Source organism: Balaenoptera ricei, chromosome 10 (assembly GCF_028023285.1).
Source record: "Balaenoptera ricei isolate mBalRic1 chromosome 10, mBalRic1.hap2, whole genome shotgun sequence".
NCBI classification, from domain to species: domain Eukaryota; kingdom Metazoa; phylum Chordata; class Mammalia; order Artiodactyla; family Balaenopteridae; genus Balaenoptera; species Balaenoptera ricei.
The window spans coordinates 36,642,956-36,662,542 of NC_082648.1; the positions used below are offsets into that span (position 1 = coordinate 36,642,956).

At 35.7% G+C, this 19,587-nt stretch overlaps 1 protein-coding gene across 11 annotated transcripts in view; it reads right to left on the minus strand.

Annotated features, from left to right (window-relative positions):
- The window catches only part of PUS7L (pseudouridine synthase 7 like), a 40,157-nt gene continuing 20,570 nt past the window's right edge, over positions 1–19,587 (minus strand). For 4 of the 11 annotated variants that reach the window (XM_059935685.1, XM_059935686.1, XM_059935684.1 and 1 more), the window contains exons 8-13: positions 17,560–17,840; positions 14,119–14,172; positions 11,295–12,536; positions 9,821–9,979; positions 1,400–1,887; positions 1–203 (exon numbers count right to left, since the gene is read on the minus strand). In XM_059935685.1, the coding sequence (XP_059791668.1) occupies positions 12,210–12,536; positions 14,119–14,172; positions 17,560–17,840 (662 nt within the window). In that variant the 3' untranslated portion in view covers positions 1–203; positions 1,400–1,887; positions 9,821–9,979; positions 11,295–12,209. Of the gene's footprint in view, positions 204–1,399; positions 1,888–6,190; positions 6,234–9,820; positions 9,980–10,500; positions 12,537–14,118; positions 14,173–17,559; positions 17,841–19,587 lie in introns of those variants that run through there. The other 7 variants (XM_059935689.1, XM_059935694.1, XM_059935688.1 and 4 more) reach the window with 7 other exon arrangements.

Sequence of the window (19,587 nt, forward strand, 5' to 3'; positions counted from 1 at the left end):
TTTATTTTGCCTTCTTTGAATTTCATATAAGTGGAATCACAGCACATGTCCTCTTTTTGTTCCTGGTTTCCCTCATGCAATACAATATTTTTGATATTCATCATGCCGTCGCACGTATCTTAAAATTTTTCTTTTATTGTCTGAATACACCACCATCTCTTTATCCATTTTCCTTTTATAGACGTTTGGGTGGTTTCCAGTTGCTGAAATAAATAAATAAAGTCACTGTGAACATTTTTGTACAACATTTTGTACATTTTTTGTGGATGTATTTTTCATTAATCTTAGATAAATAAATACTTAGGAATAGGATTGCTGAGTCATATTGTAGGGTATGTTTAATTGTTATTTAATTAAATATACATACCAATTTGGGGTGAACTGACATCTTAACAATATTGAGTCTTCCAGTCAATGAACATATCTGTCTCAATTTTCTTTTTTTTTTTTTCCTTCTCCCAGAAATGTTTGTGTTAATGGTATAGAGGACATGTAAGCCTTTGTTAAGTATGTTCCTAAATATTTCATGTTTTTATGCTATTGTAAGTAGTATTGTTTTTAAAATACCATTGTTCAGTTATTCATCCCTATTATATAGAAATAAAGTTGACTTTTGTATGTTGACTTTGTAGTTTGTGAACTGGCTAAAATCATTTATTAGTTCCAGCTGTTTGTTTTTCTTGTAGATTCCTTTGTCTTTTCTATGTATAAAATCATATTGTCTTCCAAAGATAAAAATTTAATTTTTCCTTTCCGAACTTTATGCATTTAATTTCTTTTCCTTGCTTTACCCTAGCGGCTAGAACCTCTAATATAACAGAATTGATGAGTGCAGACAACATTGCCTTTTTTCTGATCTTAAGAGAAACTGTTCTATATTTCACTATTAAGTTTACTCTTCATTATGGATCACATTTTCTTGCTTCATTGAATGTTTTATTGTTTTAAATTTCATTGCCAACATTAAGTATAAAGGATCAGTACTATTTTAATTATTTCCCAAACAGTACAAGTGTGTTCCTAACTTGGCTGTTGGAAAGAAAGGCTGTTTATTCTGACTCTCTCTAGGAGTTGAGTTGCTTTGCAGCTGGCCCACAGTTTTAGTTAGGGTGGGTTTACCTACCCTCAGATATGGAAGCTAACATGGTTCTCTGCTAACTATGAAGAACTCATCTCACCCCAGTACTCAGTCCATCATGCCTTCCTTGCATCCAAGACTATTTTATAATTCCATAGAAAAGTATAATTTTTATTTTGTCCCAGATTTTCTTGTTTCCACAAACACAAAAGTCTTTTATATCCTTTTACATCCTAACCATTAATATTTTGTGATTTCTTGTGTGTGTGTGTGTGTTTAAATCTTCAAATATTTAGGAGAGTTCAATTTCGTTCTCCTTACCTTTTTTGTCCCTTGTATTCTTCTCATTGTCTACTGCTTTTTGTGCTTGCTTCAATTTCATCTTCATTTCTCTGATGGTTTTGTTTTCTGCACCTTTCTTGAAATCTGCTGTCTCAGGTTTCCTCTCCTCCTTCCTTTATCTTGTGTTATATTTCCTACGTTCTTTTCTTTCTTCTTCCATTTCTTTTTTGTTTTCTTTCACAGAAGTGATTGCTTTACCAAAAAATAAAATAAAAGTGTGGCACAATTTTTATCTTCATGGTCACCTTTTTGCAGGCTGTTGGTAAATTTTGCTGCTCTTTTCCACAAGTTTATCTTTTTCTCCCACGTTTACCTTTGTGTTGAGACTGTGCCAGTTTCCTTTGCTACTCATTACTGAATGACTTGAATTTTCCTGGGCCAGCAACTTGCAGGAGGTTCTTGGTTAGGCAGGAGAGGCCAGGATAATCTTCCATGATTTATAACTCAAAGATGCTCTCTTCTGTTTCCTACAAATACAACATCATTATTTGAGATGCTTCAAACCAGGTTTGGCAGTGTTTTTGCCACCAGCCTTACCTACCAAATTTTTCTCTTCAGGGTAGACCTGTCATATTTAGGAAAATCCTTTCTTGCTGCTTTTGAGATCTGCTGTTACTGAACCCTCTTGCCACTTTTTTTCCCACGTCCTACCATGCAACGTTTTTCAGGTCTCAGCTTCCCTTGGCAGTTCTTACATGCACTTTAAATTTGCTTATCATATTGTTTGCTGGTTTAAAAAAAAGTGCTGTTTTCCTTATTGCTTTTATATGATTTCCATTCAGGAAAAGGGGTAAAAGCCCACTTGCACAACCACATTCATATCACAAGTCACCTGAAGGTGTTTAGACCAGAGACCTAAGTTTAAGACTTGTAAGACTTATTGTCTCTTGGATGACATTAAACCCAATTATAAAAACAGTAACCAAGGATTTAAATGTTAAGTTCTCTAATTTGTCTTATTAAACACATGTGGAATATCTCCTAATAGCTCCTACTAGGAGAAATTCTATTCCACTGCAATTACTAGAGCAATTAAGCTGATTGCCCAAATACTTTACTTGATTTGTCACCTAGAAAGTGACTGCATGATAAAAAATAAGCATTCTAACACTCCAGAAATAGGCAGAGAAAATTCTAAGATAGCCCCCCAGTTTTCCTTAGAGCATTAAAACATGGAGAAGAATACCTAGCAGAGTTAGATGAGCGAGGAGGGGGTTATAAGTACAAGGATATATTTCACTGTGAAATTAGAGTAGGCATTGAAGTTGAAGGCTGGCTCCTAGTGAGTTTTCTTCTGGGAGCACTAAGAAACCATCAGTACAAAGGTCACAGAAGTATTTTATGAAGCCAACTACTTATGACTTTTTGTGGCTATGGAACTGATCAAGTCAGTTGTCAAATGCAGACTGAGAGCATGGGGGCATGAACAAAAAAGAAAGAGAAAAGTAAAGGAGAAACACACAAGGAAATAAATATGAGTAGTTATATTTATTATGCATGTATTTTCTAATATTTTTTGTTTTTAATATAGCCTTAAAAATGCAGAATGCAGAATGATCATACTCTCCTCCACACTATCTGGCTCTATATAATGTAGTGTTCTCCAGCCTCTTCCCTCACATGTAGAAAATGATATTTGTATCACACTAATGTAGGCTGGAAAGAATTTAGGGGTATGAGTTAGTGAAAAAAAGTATTGCTTTTATATAATTATGATAAGAAAAATAAAATAGACCTACTATGGAAGATATTAAATATTGAATACATATGAAGTTTCAAAATAAAGTATTTTCAAAATTTCAATAAGAAATTTGAGCTTGCTTCTCTGACCATAATGTTTTAATCATGGATTCTGTGTGTGAAATAGCAACATCTGCACACCTCCTGGTCAAAACTTATGATTAAGAGAATAAGTGTCTGTGACAATGCCTAGAAAATAGTAAATACTATATACATATAACTGCATAAAATTTTGTGGGAAAAATTTTAAATCTTTTTTTACAATCATTCAAAGCTTACAACACTTGAAATTATGTTTGAAGAAGCTAACTCTTCCTATTCTTCTTGAAATATTCAATGTTAAGATTTTTCATGACAATGGAAATGATTCTTGTATTGAATCAAATGTCTGTTATCAAGTATATCAAACTAATCACAAAACTCTATCCTGTAGAGAACACATTGTTAGAGCAATCATCCTGCACCAAGTTTGGATGTTATAACTGTTTTTATTCTTTTAGTATTAAAGATATTATACCACACCGTTCCAATTTATCCAAGATTAAAATTAATCAATGTTTATCCTTTTTTCAGCTAATACCACCTTAGATTATTAACCCTTTTTAGTTCCCTCCCAGGTGTTATGTTTTAATTTATCATCCTTATTTAACCCACAAGATATTGTGGATATTATCATTTTATCAAGGCAATGTTTGTTTATATTTAACCACATATTTACCACTTTTCCTGTTCATCATTCATTCCTCCACCTTAGGCTTTTGATTTGAGATCCTCTACCTTCTGCCTGAAGCTTGTTTTTGTTCTAATTTCCTCTGGCCAGAGTTAGTACTTAGTTGTAAACTTTCTCAGTTATTTCATTATATTCCATTGTTGATCTGGAGAGTAAGCTATCACACACCCTGAGAATAATCTTTACCCAGCTGCTTGTAAGATTTTTCTTTTTATTACTAATGTGCTGCATATTCACTATGATGTATCTCAATCTGGCTTTATTTTTATTTACACTACTGGGGATTCATTGGACTTCTGAAATCTGTATTTTAGTGTCTTACTACTTCCAGATAACTCTCAGCCACTATCTGTTCAACTATTGACTTTACCTTATTCTTTCTCCTTTCATTCAGATTCCAATTAAATGTATTTTGAATTTTCTCACTCTATCCTCCATGTCTCATCTCCATAATTTTTTAAAAGCTCATTGCTCCTTTCTGGATTTTTTTGGGCCCAATTTACTAATTTGCTTTCAATTTTGTACAATGTTATTAAACTCATGAGTTTTAAGTTTTGATTACTACATTTTCACTTCTAGAAAGTCTGCTGGTTCTTTTTCAAATATACTAGATTGTGTTGTAGCTTCTTGCTCCCTGCAGATTTTCAAGTTCATCTCTTACTTCTTTAAAAATAGTTAACATGAAGTCCATGTCTATTATTCTGAAGTCCTGCAGGTCTATTTATACTGTCTTTTGTTTCTGCTGACACTTATTCATGATGCCTTGCTTTTTTTTTCTGTGCTGCTTACTGTCTTTGAACATGTATGGGAAACCTGGGATGAAGGCAACTTCCTCAAGAGAACATTTGTGTTGGCTCTGTGACATGACCGGAGTCACTACCACTTAATTTCAAACCAAGTTCATGGCTTAAGAGTCTCTGGATTCTGTAAGAAAAAGCATCTGAGTTTCAGCTCTGGCTCTGTGTTTCCCCCTTCTCAAGGTTCTTAATTGTACTCTATCTCTGTGTCCTCATCTATAAAATAAAAATAATGGTACTTATCCCATAGGTAAGTGCTTATTGGTAAGATGTAAAATGCTCAGCACATAGTGCCCAATGATTAACAGCCATTATCATTTTGTCACTTAGTGAGTCTTCCCCCAGGTTGCCTTAATGTCATAAAGTACTAGAAATATACAGGTAAATTCAGAGATGGGCAGAAATTAAATAATCACTAGTTAAGCAAAGTGAACTGAGGCATTTTGCATTAGGAATCAGCAGAGCAAAGTAGTTACCACCATGGGCCTTGAAAACAAAAAGAGCTAGGGTAAATTCTCTTTGCAACCTAGTGTAAGCTACTTAACCTCTTCAAGCTCTAGAATCTTCATTTGTAACATGAGAATGGTTACATTCCCTGACAGCTTGTTCTGAGTTGTTAAGTGAAATTCTACAGTGCATTTAATATTTAAATCAAAAGTACGCATTTTATAGGTAGTGATGACAAAGATGAAACCATTAAAATTATTTTGGCAATTCACGTAAAAGTGGAAAGGCATTATAATGAGTTCCAATTCTAATACTCTAAACTTTCTGTGAGGGTAAAAGGCTATTTTAGAACTTTCCTGAGATACATATATTTACCAAGTAACTTTACTAAGGTGTGTTTGTGGTATTCATTCAGCATTTTTAAGCCTACTACATGTCAGGCACTGATGGGTACCTGAGGTATAAAGAAGAATGCCCTTAAATAGTTAGTAGTAGATGAGCCAGATATTCAATCAAATAAGTATAACATGATATGAACAGTATGAGTGTTATGAGAACACAGATTTCACAGACAAGACATTTATTTAACCTAAACAGAGAGGACTTTCTGCCAAGGAGAATGGGAGGTTGAGGTACAAAACATGGGAAAACTTGCTATATTTGGCAAGGAGCAAACAGAACTTAACCAAAAGGTATGTTTTACCGAGTAAGAGGCAGATGACATTTGAAAGATAATCTGAAACCATACTCTACATGTCTACATGTGCTGTGTTCAGGAATTTGGACTTTCATTCCATAGGTACTGGGAAGCCACTGAAATGTTATATGGTCTCAACACAATAACAGGATCAGATTTCTACTTTTTTTGGGGGGGGGGTGGTAACTGACATGAGTATATATACAAAGATAGACCAGTTAGAGCGAAGAATGGAGGTGGTCAGTTAGAAAATTATCACAACAATCAAAACGAGAGAGAATATGTACATTAAAAACACAATCATCAGATGCTTCACTATGAAATTAAAGTTTTCTCTTTCAATGTCTTGGAAGAATGTTCTTTGAATTCAGAATAACTGCTTCCCCGTTCTTCTATTGGTTCCTAAATGTGAAAAGTGCACTGTTATTCTTTATATACCATAAAATCTATTAGATTTCCCTTAAGATATTTTATGGAAAAATTAGTTTTTTTTTGAAAATCATATGCAAAAAAAAAAACCCACCACATTTTATTATAACCTAAAGAAACTATAAAGGTTATTTATAGAAAGAGTCTTCATCTTCCCTTTCCAGAAAAGAACACTAGTCCTTTATGACCAGGGGTGGGGATGGGAAAAATAATCAGCTAAGATTAACACCCTATTGTAGTGAAAGCTTCAGAATCCTGACATAACCAGTCTAAGAAAATGCCAGTAAGGCTTATCAGAAAAGGGTGACTTGGAATCAAAGCATAAAGATCTAAGTCCCTAACCCTCTCCACTCTCCACCCATCTTGCTGCTCAAACACCCTCAGCTAAGGAGGGAGTGACCGGCTCTCTGTTCTCCTCCCTTTAAAAACAACCAAAGAGCTCTTGCCTCAACTCCATGATTAAATTTCCTCTTTGTAACAGAAAATATGGGTAATTGAGTTGGGTATTTAGGAAGGAAACTGATACAGAAAAGACAATTTAATGTTTCTTATATTTTGCCATACTTTCCAGTGTCTAAATATAAATAATTTCATGGGTATTGTGACTTCTCTCCATGAGTAAAATTTTCCTTGAATAAGACAGGTCTGTGTACACAGGCAGAGTAAATTAGCTCCTGCCTCCCAGTTGCTGAGAAAACAAATTGCTTAAGAAGATTAGAGTCATTTTCTTTACTTAAAGGTATTCCTGACAACCCACACTGAAATTACACAAGATTAACTCTGCTAACACCATTTCCCATTCTTTAAACTATAGCTTTCGAGAAAGCAGCACTTAGACTGAATACTTCAAAGCATATTTTAAGAGGAGATCTCAAAATGCGTGGAAATGCTAATATAGGTATCATTTAAAGATTCAGAATGAGGTGCTGAGAGGTCAAGAAACCTATTATTCATCATACAGTGAGCCACAAGTGAAATGAAAAGACGCTGCTTGTTTTTCCCTTCGCCATCTAGTGGTCTATATACTCTTTTTCCAGACGGCATCTCAAATAAAATGATATCTTCAAGGATATAACACTGTTAATCCCTCAAAGTCAGGGATATTATCTATTTGTCTTTCCCCATAGCATCTTACAGAGTGCCTTTAACTTAGGGGCACTCAAATGTTTGTGGATTATTATGTCATATATTTGGCATTGCTTTGTGGCCTATCAGAAATATGTAAAGCAGAAGGGCTTAGGAAAAAAAAAGATTAAAACAGTACCATAAGACATCAAGCTATTTGTAAGAATCTTTCTGAATCGGAAAGCAAAATCCATAGCACAGGTACTAAACTTTATTTATATTAACCGCCATTAGTACTGTTAAAATATACAATGCAGAAATTTCTCTCTCTGGCAATACATTGGCATGACCCACCAGAACCATTCTGAAAAATATGCAATCATAATCCATCAGTTCCCTTACCTTACCCTCTCCGAAGCTTCAGTATTCTTCAAGTATTCTTTAATTAATTGCAAAATTAATATACAAATGTATTCTTAAATACCCAAACATTTCAGAAGTAAATAAAGAAAAAAATGAAAAGTCCTATTTCTCTTACTCCCTATGTCTCCCTCCAACCTCTTCTCCTATCCTGACATTAACACAAGAAAATTCTGCACTGTTATATGCAGCTTCATTTCTTCTTGGTCTCTTAAGAGTAGTTCCCAGGTGGAAAATATTGAGGCACACTGACCTAGATAGTTTTTAAAGATCTAAATTTGAATGAACTGCTGAATTCCCAGATTTAGAAATACGTAGTTCTTTCCACTTACAAAAAAATAAATAAAAGTGTGCTGAATTGTAATTACTTTATGCTAAGACAGAGTCAGATCAGATCTCAAGGGAAATTCATTAACCATTCAACTGTAAAACTTTCATCAGAGAGCACAGTAATGTAATATTAACTATAATAACACTAGCTGCCACTTACCGAGAATTTACTAGGTGCTGGGCACTGTTCTTAGTGTTTCATAAGATTTTCTAAAAGAAAATCCCTATCAGTGAAATTTTAAGATATGGCATGTGATCATTAGTACTTATGTTCATAGTATCTTGCATTTGTGTATTTTTCATTATTTTGTTTGATGCAGTACAGTCCTGGACTGAAAAATGATTACTAACATTACTTCACACCTGAGATCACAACAGAGAAATTCAGTGGGTTACTAAAGGGACACCCTAGTGCAGCGGTAGAGGCACTCTCTGAGTTCAGGTACTCTCACTATTTCCCAAACTTCAATCATTCATGTACTGCTGTCACAATTACTGCTATATCTGTACTAGTAGTTCCTTATTACCTTTACACTGAGTTTCTCTTTTTAAAATTTATTTTTGAAAGAAACATCACATAAGTTGAAAACCAAGATTATTTGCCATAAAAAAGGTAACTAGAAAAACAAACTCAATAAAACAAAGCAGTATTATGAAATTCTAGTTAGATATTGTTGCTTGCTGGTATTCCTGAGCCTCAGGCCTGCACAATCTCTGTTAAAAAGGTAAATCCGGGCTTCCCTGGTGGCGCAGTGGTTGAGAGTCTGCCTGCCAATGCAGGGGACACGGGTTCGAGCCCTGGTCTGGGAGGATCCCACATGCCGCGGAGCAACTGGGCCCGTGAGCCACAGCTGCTGAGCCTGCGCGTCTGGAGCCTGTGCTCCACAACAAGAGAGGTCGCGACAGTGAGAGGCCCGCGCACCGCGATGAAGAGTGGCCCCCGCTTGCCGCAACTAGAGAGAGCCCTCGCACAGAAACGAAGACCCAGCACAGCCAAAAATAAATATGAGAAAAAATAAATTAAAAAAAAAAAAAAGGTAAATCCAGCAAGCGATATATGTAAACTCATTTCAGCCAGCTTTCTCCTTGTCTTAAACAGAATGGTTGATTAAAAGATTAAAAGAGTATTGGAAAAAAAATAAATTAACAATCCTCTCACTGTACTTTTTCAGTGATATTTAATATTGTACCAGGTATCATCTAAAGTAACCTTCTATGACCTATAATGATGTTGCCCATCATTGAGATACAAGTCCAAAAATGTTCTGGAAAATACCCCAAAATGATTTGGAAATTTCCTAAATGATCTCCTTTACTTTTATTTTGGTTTCAGAACCTCAAAAGGAATCTCGTTTCTCTCAAGACCTGCTCCAGTATGCCTATTAATCAATATCAAGAAATAACAAGTTGGTAGAAATAGAAATTATTAACCAAAAAACTTGTTTTCAGAAGGCAAATATCAGGTAGATGAAAGCAGTACTGCTCTAGGAAGCATAATCAAGTTCCCAAATAGCACCTTGTTTGACCTTGAATAGGTCAGTAAACCACTCAAATATTTTCTCATTTGCAAAAACAGGGAAAACACTACCCACCTACAGGATGCGTACGTGGATTACAATGAGAGGAGTGGCACAAGACTCAGAAAAAATGTTACTTGGATCAAAGTTGCATATGACTTCAGTTTATTACAACTTACAAAAATCCAAGTGTTCTTATCTTAATAAAAAGACCTCCATTTGTTTTACCTTAGTAATCCTGAGGCACTATTGCTCAGTTTCAAATGCAACGTTGAAAATTAAAGCTGATTCAAAGATTCTTCTTCTGAAAGCCTGAAATGCTCCAGAAAAACTGCAAAAACCTAGGTGACTACTCATCATTTGGTCCAAAGTCTATTCAAGTCCTTACTGAAAAAAAAAAAAAAATTAACATGGCAAATATTATTAGTATATAAAATAATTTTTCACATGAACAGTATCTGAATACATTTTATGGTGACCTGAAATAACTTTCGTGATCCTTTCTTTACACAGGGCCAAAGTACTAAACAAATAAATTAGAAAGATACCTAAAATTATAGTGCCATCTACAGGCAAAGAAAATACTATCAATGATGGCACATTTTTAATGATTTCATATTTTCTAATTGCTACCCAATGATTAAAAGAAAACTGGGATTTAATTATTTAGTAATTCAGTTTCTGATTACATTTATAGGATATAATTTATCATATAAAATAAAGTTAAAACATTATTTCTAAATTTTTTTACTATTTAATATAGCATCATTTCATTTTCGATAAACATTAAGGCAATAAAGGTAATTTTTAAAATCCACAGTACCACAATCTGCAAGTTTTGTGTCCTGAATTTGTTTATTATTAAAATATATAAAGACAAAAGAGGAACTTTCTAGTATTAAAAAAATTCCAAACATTCTATGATCTTAACAGAATGGCATTTTCATTTTTTTCTGTTCCCTTCCAAACTTGCATTTGTGGACATTTACTTAACAATCACTAAATGCTAGGCACTTTTCTAAGCTGCTTTACATATACTAACTCAGCAAATCATCACAATAATCCTAAGAGATAGGTTTATTACCATCCCTGTTTTACAGATGTTGAAACTGAAACACACAAAGCTTAAACAACTTGTCCAAGGCCACACTGCTGTTAAGTGGCAGAGGCAAGCTTCAAACCAGGGGAGTTTGTCCCCAGTATCTAAGCTTTTAATCACTATGCTAAAGTGCCTCTCCTGTGTAAAAGGTGCATGCAGTGTATATACTGCATTTGTGTTTTATATGTTATATATATATATATATATATATATATATATATGGTTTTGTGGGACAACATTTTCTCACATACCTAAGACCTTCATCATCAACTTTAATAACAATGTTTTGCCATCAAGTTGTTACATCTCATTTTACTTTTAGTTAGCTAATGCTGGACTTCCAAACTGTTTCTAATTTCTTTCTATATATATAAAAATGCTGCACTAAGCAAATTTTGCATTGCAGTTTTTTTCCTTCTTTGGAATTTTATTTCCTTATGTTAATATACCCAAAATGGTTTGACTGACTTAAGTATATAAAAGTGCCACATTACTAATATATAATACTCTTGACAGCTTTTTAAGTCATTATGTAATGCTACCAGCAATAAAAGAATGCTCAGATTTTCCCAATCAGTATATCCCACTTCCCCGCAAATGTACCTGATGTAAAGTGGATAAGGATGGTTTGTGATGCGGGATAGTTAAACCAACAAATATAGAATTTTCGAAATGGGTAAAATGTTTTCTTCCTCCAGCAACGTAAAAAGGTGGAGATAATTCTATTGTTTGCTGCTTATGAGATTGGTGCTATCTTGATTCCTTAAATGAGCCTCGAAAAGAATCAATAACACCCAGTCACTGGTAAGTGTCAGAGGTGGAGTCTGAGCACAGATCAGTCTGACTCTAAAAATTTATATTTTAGATGATAGAACAAAAATAACAAAAAAGTGGAGGGTCAATATGTGTCAAGATAAAGAAACTGTAGGATAAATTTTATTTCAATCTTCATCAAAGATTATTTCCCTCATAAAGGGGTAAACTACCTTGGGGTAGCTATCATAAATAGAGGGATTATATTTTCCTGATGTACTGTTCTGATCAATAATTTCAAAAATAGGAAAGAATGGCAATAATTAACAAAATGCTTCATCTATCTTTCCAACCCTGTTTTCATTACAACCAAGTTTCATCTACATTCTAAGCAAGGAGCTTGAGGATATAAACATTACTCCAAAAATGTTTTTCTTTAATGTTATCTTCTTTAATGTCATCCTGCAGTATTATATGTTCCTAATAGTCCAGAAAGACTGTAACTTTTATAGCACAGACTAAAGGTCACCGAGATATTAGATAATAGAAAGAACAAAGGCTTTGGAGTCTTCAACTCAGATGCTGCCACTTACTAGTTATATGTCCTCTGGAATGTTAGTATCAAATTCCTACTTCATCAGGATGTTGTGTAATTAAAGGAGATAACAATTATAAAGCTCCTAGCACATGGTAGATGCTCAAGAAACTTTAGCTCCCTTTCCTTTAAAAAGTGGCACATACACGATTATATTAAGGGGATCAGTTTTAAAAGTCATGCTTCATTATTTCCCTCAGACAAACTGTAGCATAACACGAAGCGTCAAGATCAAAAGAGATCAAAAGAGATAAAGTTGCTTCATCGATGTGGGAACCTTCGTTCATGACATCAATATCATGGTCTTCTATTAGTTGGTATGAGAGATTACAGGGATGTTTCAAAATCTTTCTATAGCATCCTGGAACATTCAGTTTCAGAGTAGGTATTTTAAATCTACATGTCTGTAGTCCATCTCTGCTGAGTACTTCCTGGTACCACTTCCCTAGTTTGTTCTTTGGGTACTGAATATTGTATCCAAGCACTGGAAGAACCACCTGTGCAATGGAAGGGAAAAAAAAAGATATGTGAAACAGCCTTCGGAAAAATATTTGATCACATTTTAAATTTACTTTTATGACTGGGACCTGGATCTGTAAAAACAGATGCAGGATATCAACATTACAATCAGCCTAAAACATGCTATTGAGTATTACACTACTTTGATTCTTTTTAACGCTGCCCAGAAAAGAGAAGAGCCAACTAAAATCAAGAAGGACTCTTAAGGGACTTCCCTGGTGGTCTAGTGGTTAAGAATCTGCCTTCCAATGTAGGAGACATGGGTTCGATCCCTGGTCGGGGAACTAAGATCCCACATGCCACAGAGCAACTAAGCCCACGCCACAACTACCAAGCTTGCATGCCTCAAAAAGAGAGCCCGCGTGCCACAAACTACAGAGCCCATGCATTCTGGAACCCTCATGCCACAACTAGAGAAGCCCACACACTGCGACAAAGACCCAGCGCAGCCAAAAATAAATAAATAAATAATGATAATAACTAAATAAGTAAATATTGTGCTTGCGTGGTATATTTAAAAAAAAAAAAAAAAGGACTCAATTACCAAGGCAACCAACTCAAGCCAGATATTATTAGACAAACTGCTGTTAATGTAGAAGAGATGAAACAAGAAGTTGAGGTACACTTAATTAGCCAACAGACTTCATCTTTGTGTAGTCATAAAATCCTAAAAGCATATTCTTTCTGGAACACAAAGAATAACCTTTACTACTCAATCATGTAACTGGTATTTTGGCTGATAATTTTACATTTCTCTTACTTACTTAAAAACATGGGGCTTCTCTGGTGGCACAGTGGTTAAGAATCCGCCTGCCAATGCAGGGGACATGGGTTCAAGCCCTGGTCTGGGAACATCTCACATGCCGTGGAGCAACTAAGCCCATGAGCCACAACTACTGAGCCTGCGCTCTAGAGCCTGCGAACCACAACTACTGAGCCACGTGCCACAACTACTGAAGCCCACGCGCCTAGAGCCCGTGCTCCACAACAAGAGAAGCCACTGCAATGAGAAAGCCGCGCATCGCAAAGAAGAGTAGACCCTGCTCGCCACAACTAGAGAAAAGCTCGCGCACAGCAACAAAGACCCAACGCAGCCAAAAGGTAGTCAGAAAAAGGAACAAGGTAAAAAACTCAAATACACACAACATGACTGAATTTCAAATTCGTTATGCTCACTGAAAGAAGCCAGACACAAAAGGCCATAAACTATATGATTCCATTTCTATGATACTCTTTCAAAGGCAAAACCATAGAACAGAGACGAGCTGAGCCAGGGCTGGGTCAGGGGTTGGGGGTGACTACAAAGGGGCACAGGAAGTTTGAGGGAGACATGAAACTGTTCTTTATCTTGATTTTTGTGGTGGTTGTATGACGGTATACGTATATCAAAACTTGCAGAACTGTAAACTAAGAAGAGTGAATTTTATTGTATATAAATTATACCTGAATTAAAAGTGGTAAAAAAAAGGAGCAAGAAAGGGAACTGGTTAATATATATTGTCTTTTGGGCACAATGTGTACATTTAGATCTAAATGATACTAATTTTTAAGCAAGTTTACCTGATGTATTGCATATGTATTAGCTGATTCCTCTTCTTCAGTTACTAGATGAACCTATTTTTTAAAAACATGATGAAAATACAGATGATTTTCAAATGTTCCAAATTCCCTCAATTTCCCCTAACTCTGTTATGTACAATTTGACTCCTTAGCTGAATATACACATACCCAAACAAGATCTTTTCACAATTTCTTTCCAGAGGAGTAGGCTACTTAAAAATTAGAATGATTCTTCCTGCTTTAAGCCCTGATAACTGCAGTGGAAATACACGGAGAATGGTGGGCAGCTAACACTCTGAAGCAACACATTCACCTCAGTTACCAACCATCTTTTTCTAAATTGCAAAGTTGTTTTTTCTTACTATGCTGAATCAAGAATCTGCCTCTGTGAGACCACCCAACCTCTGTCCCTAACAAATGTCATAATACTCTATGAGAAGTAGTGCTTCTCAAAATGCGTTTCATAGACTAGTAATAGGTGTCACACATACGAGGCAAAAAAAAAAAGAGGTGAGTGATAAGCTACGTTTGAGAAATGTTGCTCTAGGACACAGAATAATTCTAATTTCTCTGGCACATGAAAGTTCAAGTATAAAGGCAGCTGTCATCATTCCATGAGGATTACAACAGCCTCATTTTCCTAAAGCATTCATCATATAATATAATGTCTAGATCTTCTCTAAACCTGCTTGCTTTCCCAATTCTCCCTACTCTTATCAATGTCTCTCCTTTTTAGGTTTTTCATTTTGGGTTTATTTGTTTGTTTACATGTAAATAACCCATTTTAACTGCTGCACTCAGAAATGGACATAACACTCCAGATGTGATCTGACCAAATACATGGGGCTATGATCTCTCTTGCATCATCACTTCCAGCTTTTTGTCTTTCACAAATTCATAAGCATACCTACAATGCTGCAATTTAAGCAATTTATGAAAATAATGAACAAACATGGTCAAGTACAGAGTACCATGTTTTGTCTTTAGAGAACTCCCTCCAGGTTGATATCAATCGATAAATTAATGAACATGATTTTGCTGTATGGCTGCTCTGCAAAGATGAATTCACCATTCTCATTGTCTAACTCACATTTCTCCATCTTGTTCACAAAAAAATTATATGAGAATCTGCCAAGTCACTTGAAATTAAGATATATCGGTAGTCCTAGTAATTCTATCAAAAAGGGACTCAGTTTCCTCCAATTTTTAATGTAGATGCACAACATGACATGTTCTATATACCATTTATTAGAAATATTAGTTTGTCTTTTTCTTTTTCATATTTTATGTCTTTTTTTGGTTTGTTTTTGTTTTTTGGGTTTTTTTCTTTAACTTTTTATTTTATATTGGAGTAGAGTTGATTAACAATGCTGTGTTAGTTTCAGGTGTACAGCAAAGTGATTCAGTTATACATATTTTATGTCTTGAGATTCCAATTCCTGCCTTTTCTTTTCTCAGTGCTAACTAATAAAGTATAAATGATTGATCTTAAAAATATAGACACTTTTGCTGCTAATAAAAGTAAACTCTGCAAAATGTGAAGGAGAAAATATTCTCTTTTCTACTACATCTCCTGAAAGAAAAGCAGATTCAATCCTGATCACAAAACTATCCGTGCAAATGTTACATGGAAAGAAGTCTTATAAGACACAGGCATTTCAGAGATTATTGTTATATTTTGTCAAAGTAAACTTTAACTTCTGAAAATCTGAATTAGAGATGGCTGACCTACTAAATAATGTGTTGCCTAGGTAATATTTAAATGGACATGTTTTCTGAAAGGTGTTAAAAAACTTGTGCTTTTTTCATTATTTATCAAAATGGAATCAACTGACATATCTCTTCTTCCACTCATATGAGGTAAAATAAAACCTACGATGCTGCTAGATTTTTTCTTACACAGTTTCAGAGTCTGTGTCTCAGTTAAATGACCATTCTTAATGATTTATGCTCTTAGTGATCACTTTCTTATCCAAATATTCATAAGCCATTCATTTAATAAAATAGTAAAGCAGACATCTTCGTTCTGGCTCACTCATCACTCAGCCTTTACGCCCTCTTTTCTGGTAGTGCACCTGCATTTTCCTGGGAGCTTCTCTCCCAGTTCTTAAATGTGGTTTGGATGGGATGGTTCCAGGAAGGAGCCCTTGGAACACAGGTTTTGCCAATCACATACTCCAGTCCACAATAACTGGTTTGGGGACATGTGACCCACGCCAAGCCATTCCTAGCCACTGAGGCTCAATTCCATGGCTTTGACTGAAACTGTTGGGAAAGAAAAGCCCTCTTTTCTGGAGAAGAAACTGAGAATGGATCTAACAGAGAGGAAAGCAGAGCTGCAAGATAAAGCAAATGAGACGGATGATTTAGGACACTGCTTAAGCCCCTTGACACAGCTGTGCCTGAATCAATCATGCACTTTTAGTTATGAGGGCCAAGAAATTTCTGTCTGTTTTCCTTAAGTTAGTCTGAGGTGGGTTTCCATCACTTGAAACCAAAAAAATCCTTAATTCATACATCTAGAATTCTGCCATTAATTTAGATCAAGCTTCCTTTATGGAAAGTTCAGTCTATTTTTCTCCATTTTTGAAAAACTGGGCCATGCCTTATCTCTAGATGCTGACACCTCTTCTATACTCCACAATTTCTCTAGTAGAGACTAATCTGGGTGAGGAATCAGACAACAGATTAAGTGCTACCTATGTCACTTAATCTGTCTCCTCTCCAGCCTGGGTCTCAATTTTCATTTCTATAAAATGGGAATTAGAAAAGAGGGTCTCTAAAATCTTTTTGTCCTCTAAAGGTCAATGATTTTATGATGTTATACACAAAAGCACTACTCAAATCCCTTCATTAATTTTTAAAATATATTTGTGAGATTGAATTAAGATAATGATGGAGAATAGTCTGCTCTTTTTGCATTACAATACTATAAAATAAATTGCCTTACATGATTTATGGAATTAAATTTCATTATTTAGTTCAATCTCACAGAGATTAAAATACTATAAAAATACTAGTTGGATGGGGAGGAAATGGAAGGATCAATTTTTACAATACAAAATTATATTTCATTAATATAAATGCCTCTAAGATACTGTTAAGAGGTAAAAAAGCAAGTTGTAAAATCGCACCTATATAAAAGAAACGCACATGACATTACATACCCTGTATACCATTATTATAAAAATCTTACTCTAAAGAATGTGTTCTTTAAAGGAAGGTTTACTATCTTTGTAACTTTCACTTCATACCACTATTTTTATTTTTCCATTCAATAGCATGTTAAGCATCAGCTGACAGCAGAGTAGAAGCAGGAGATGAGCAAATATAAGTTAGAAAAAAAAAGAGCATGTTTAGTTTTAAATTGTTTCTAAAATAAGGGCTTCTGAAAATTCGTATTCCTGGTGTGGTAACTACTCTTGATGAAATGACACTTACTTTACTACTTGGTAAATGCTCATCGGCAATATCTTCATCCAAACTGACCAAATCACCCTCCACCACTCTTGATCCATAGGTTGCAAGTCTGTAAGATACTGCCTCGTTCCAGATTTTGCTGCTATATGCATGAACGTAGAATATGCGCATGGAGTGGGGGAAAGAGAACCACGCCTGGATACAGCCCTCCTCTGTCACGCCAAAGCGATGCAAGGACTCCAACAATGCTCTCTCCCGAACTTTGAATTCAGGCATCAGTGAAAGTGTGCCTTTAGCATCCTCTGAAATAAAGCGAAGATCAGTTAGTCACCTTTACTTAAAGGCCAGTTATTAAGAGCTTTACCACGCTCTCTAAATGAACTGAGCTGTCCTGGGAACCTGAGTATGAAGATGATGCTCAGCACCAACTATAAGCCAGAGCTACACTTGAAGAGGTTTTTTGTTTGTTTGTTTGTTTGTTTTAATTTTTATTTATTTATTTATTTTTATTTTTGGCTGTGTTGGGTCCTCGTTTCTGTGCGAGGGCTGTCTCTAGTTGCGGCAAGCGGGGGCCACTCTTCATCGCGGTGCGCGGGCCTCTCACTATCGCGGCCTCTCTTGTTGCAGAGCACAGGCTCCAGACGCGCAGGCTCAGTAGTTGTGGCTCACGGGCCTAGTTGCTCCGCGGCATGTGGGATCCTCCCAGACCAGGGCTCGAACCCGTGTCCCCTGCATTGGCAGGCAGACTCTCAACCACTGCGCCACCAGGGAAGCCCCTTGTTTGTTTGTTTTTAATAAAGATCATTAATCATATGGCTCAATCACTTTCCCTGCTTTAAAAAGAGCACAACATTAGTAACTCCAACTTCAGGATGGAGGTAAAACTAATTTGCAGTTATTTACAGGACTTTTTTTTTTATTTTTAAAGCATTACATAAACCCCTGAGCTTAGAGATTTTTAAAGAGCTATTATGGATGTTTTACACAGAATTTTTTGAATAAGAAAGGGTTGACATCTGGATCCTTCAAGTGTTCTACTAGGTCTTGCTAGTAGGATGCTTTTTAAAATTAGGTTACTGGACTCCATGGCAAAGATGCTTATTCAGGTAGGGCCTTGGATTCAGCATTTTAATAAATGCACCAGGTTTCTTAAGCACACTAAAGTTTAAGAATCACTGCCAAAAGGAAATTATTTTCTCAGGACCCTACAATAGATGCAATTTTGAATTTTCCTTAGATTACTCATAACAATTTGAAATTCTCACACTGTTTACAGATTCTGGTGTGGCATAAAAATATTTTTCTCCTATGAATCATTACATATAGGTAAGATGTACGTAATTTAAAACAATGAATGGAGATATTTGAAAACTGATGTCCTTCATTTCAATGTAAGTGAAATTCAATATGCACGTATCTGTCGATCATATATTTGAATGAATCTAAAATGCTATGCTTGCTGTTATTGTTTAAATACAAGTAATATTTATTCAGTATTCAGAACGTGCCAGGCACTATTTTAAAAGCATTATATCTATTATCTTATTTAAATCTCATGACAGTCTTTTAGATACCATTATTAGCTTCAGTTTGCAGATGAAGAAACTAAAAGAATGAAACTAAATGACTTGCACAAGACTATACAGCTGGGAAGTACTAAAGTTGAGAGTTAAACCCACGTAGATTGACTCTAGAACCCACACTTGTAACAACTTTTTTTTTAGTGCTTCTCATTAAGCATTCTATATACATTGGGCTAAAGTTTTCAAAATCAGCAGTCAGGGCTAAACGGCAACTAGATCAAAAACAATGCACAGGGGCTTCCCTGGTGGCACAGTGGTTGAGAATCCGCCTGCCAATGCAGGGGACACGGGTTCGAGCCCTGGTCTGGGAGGATCCCACATGCCGCGGAGCGACTGGGCCCGTGAGCCACAACTACTGGGCCTGTGCGTCTGGAGCCTGTGCTCTGCAACAAGAGAGGCCGCGATAGTGAGAGGCCCGCGCGCCGCGATGAAGAGTGGCCCCCACTTGCTACAACTAGAGAAAGCC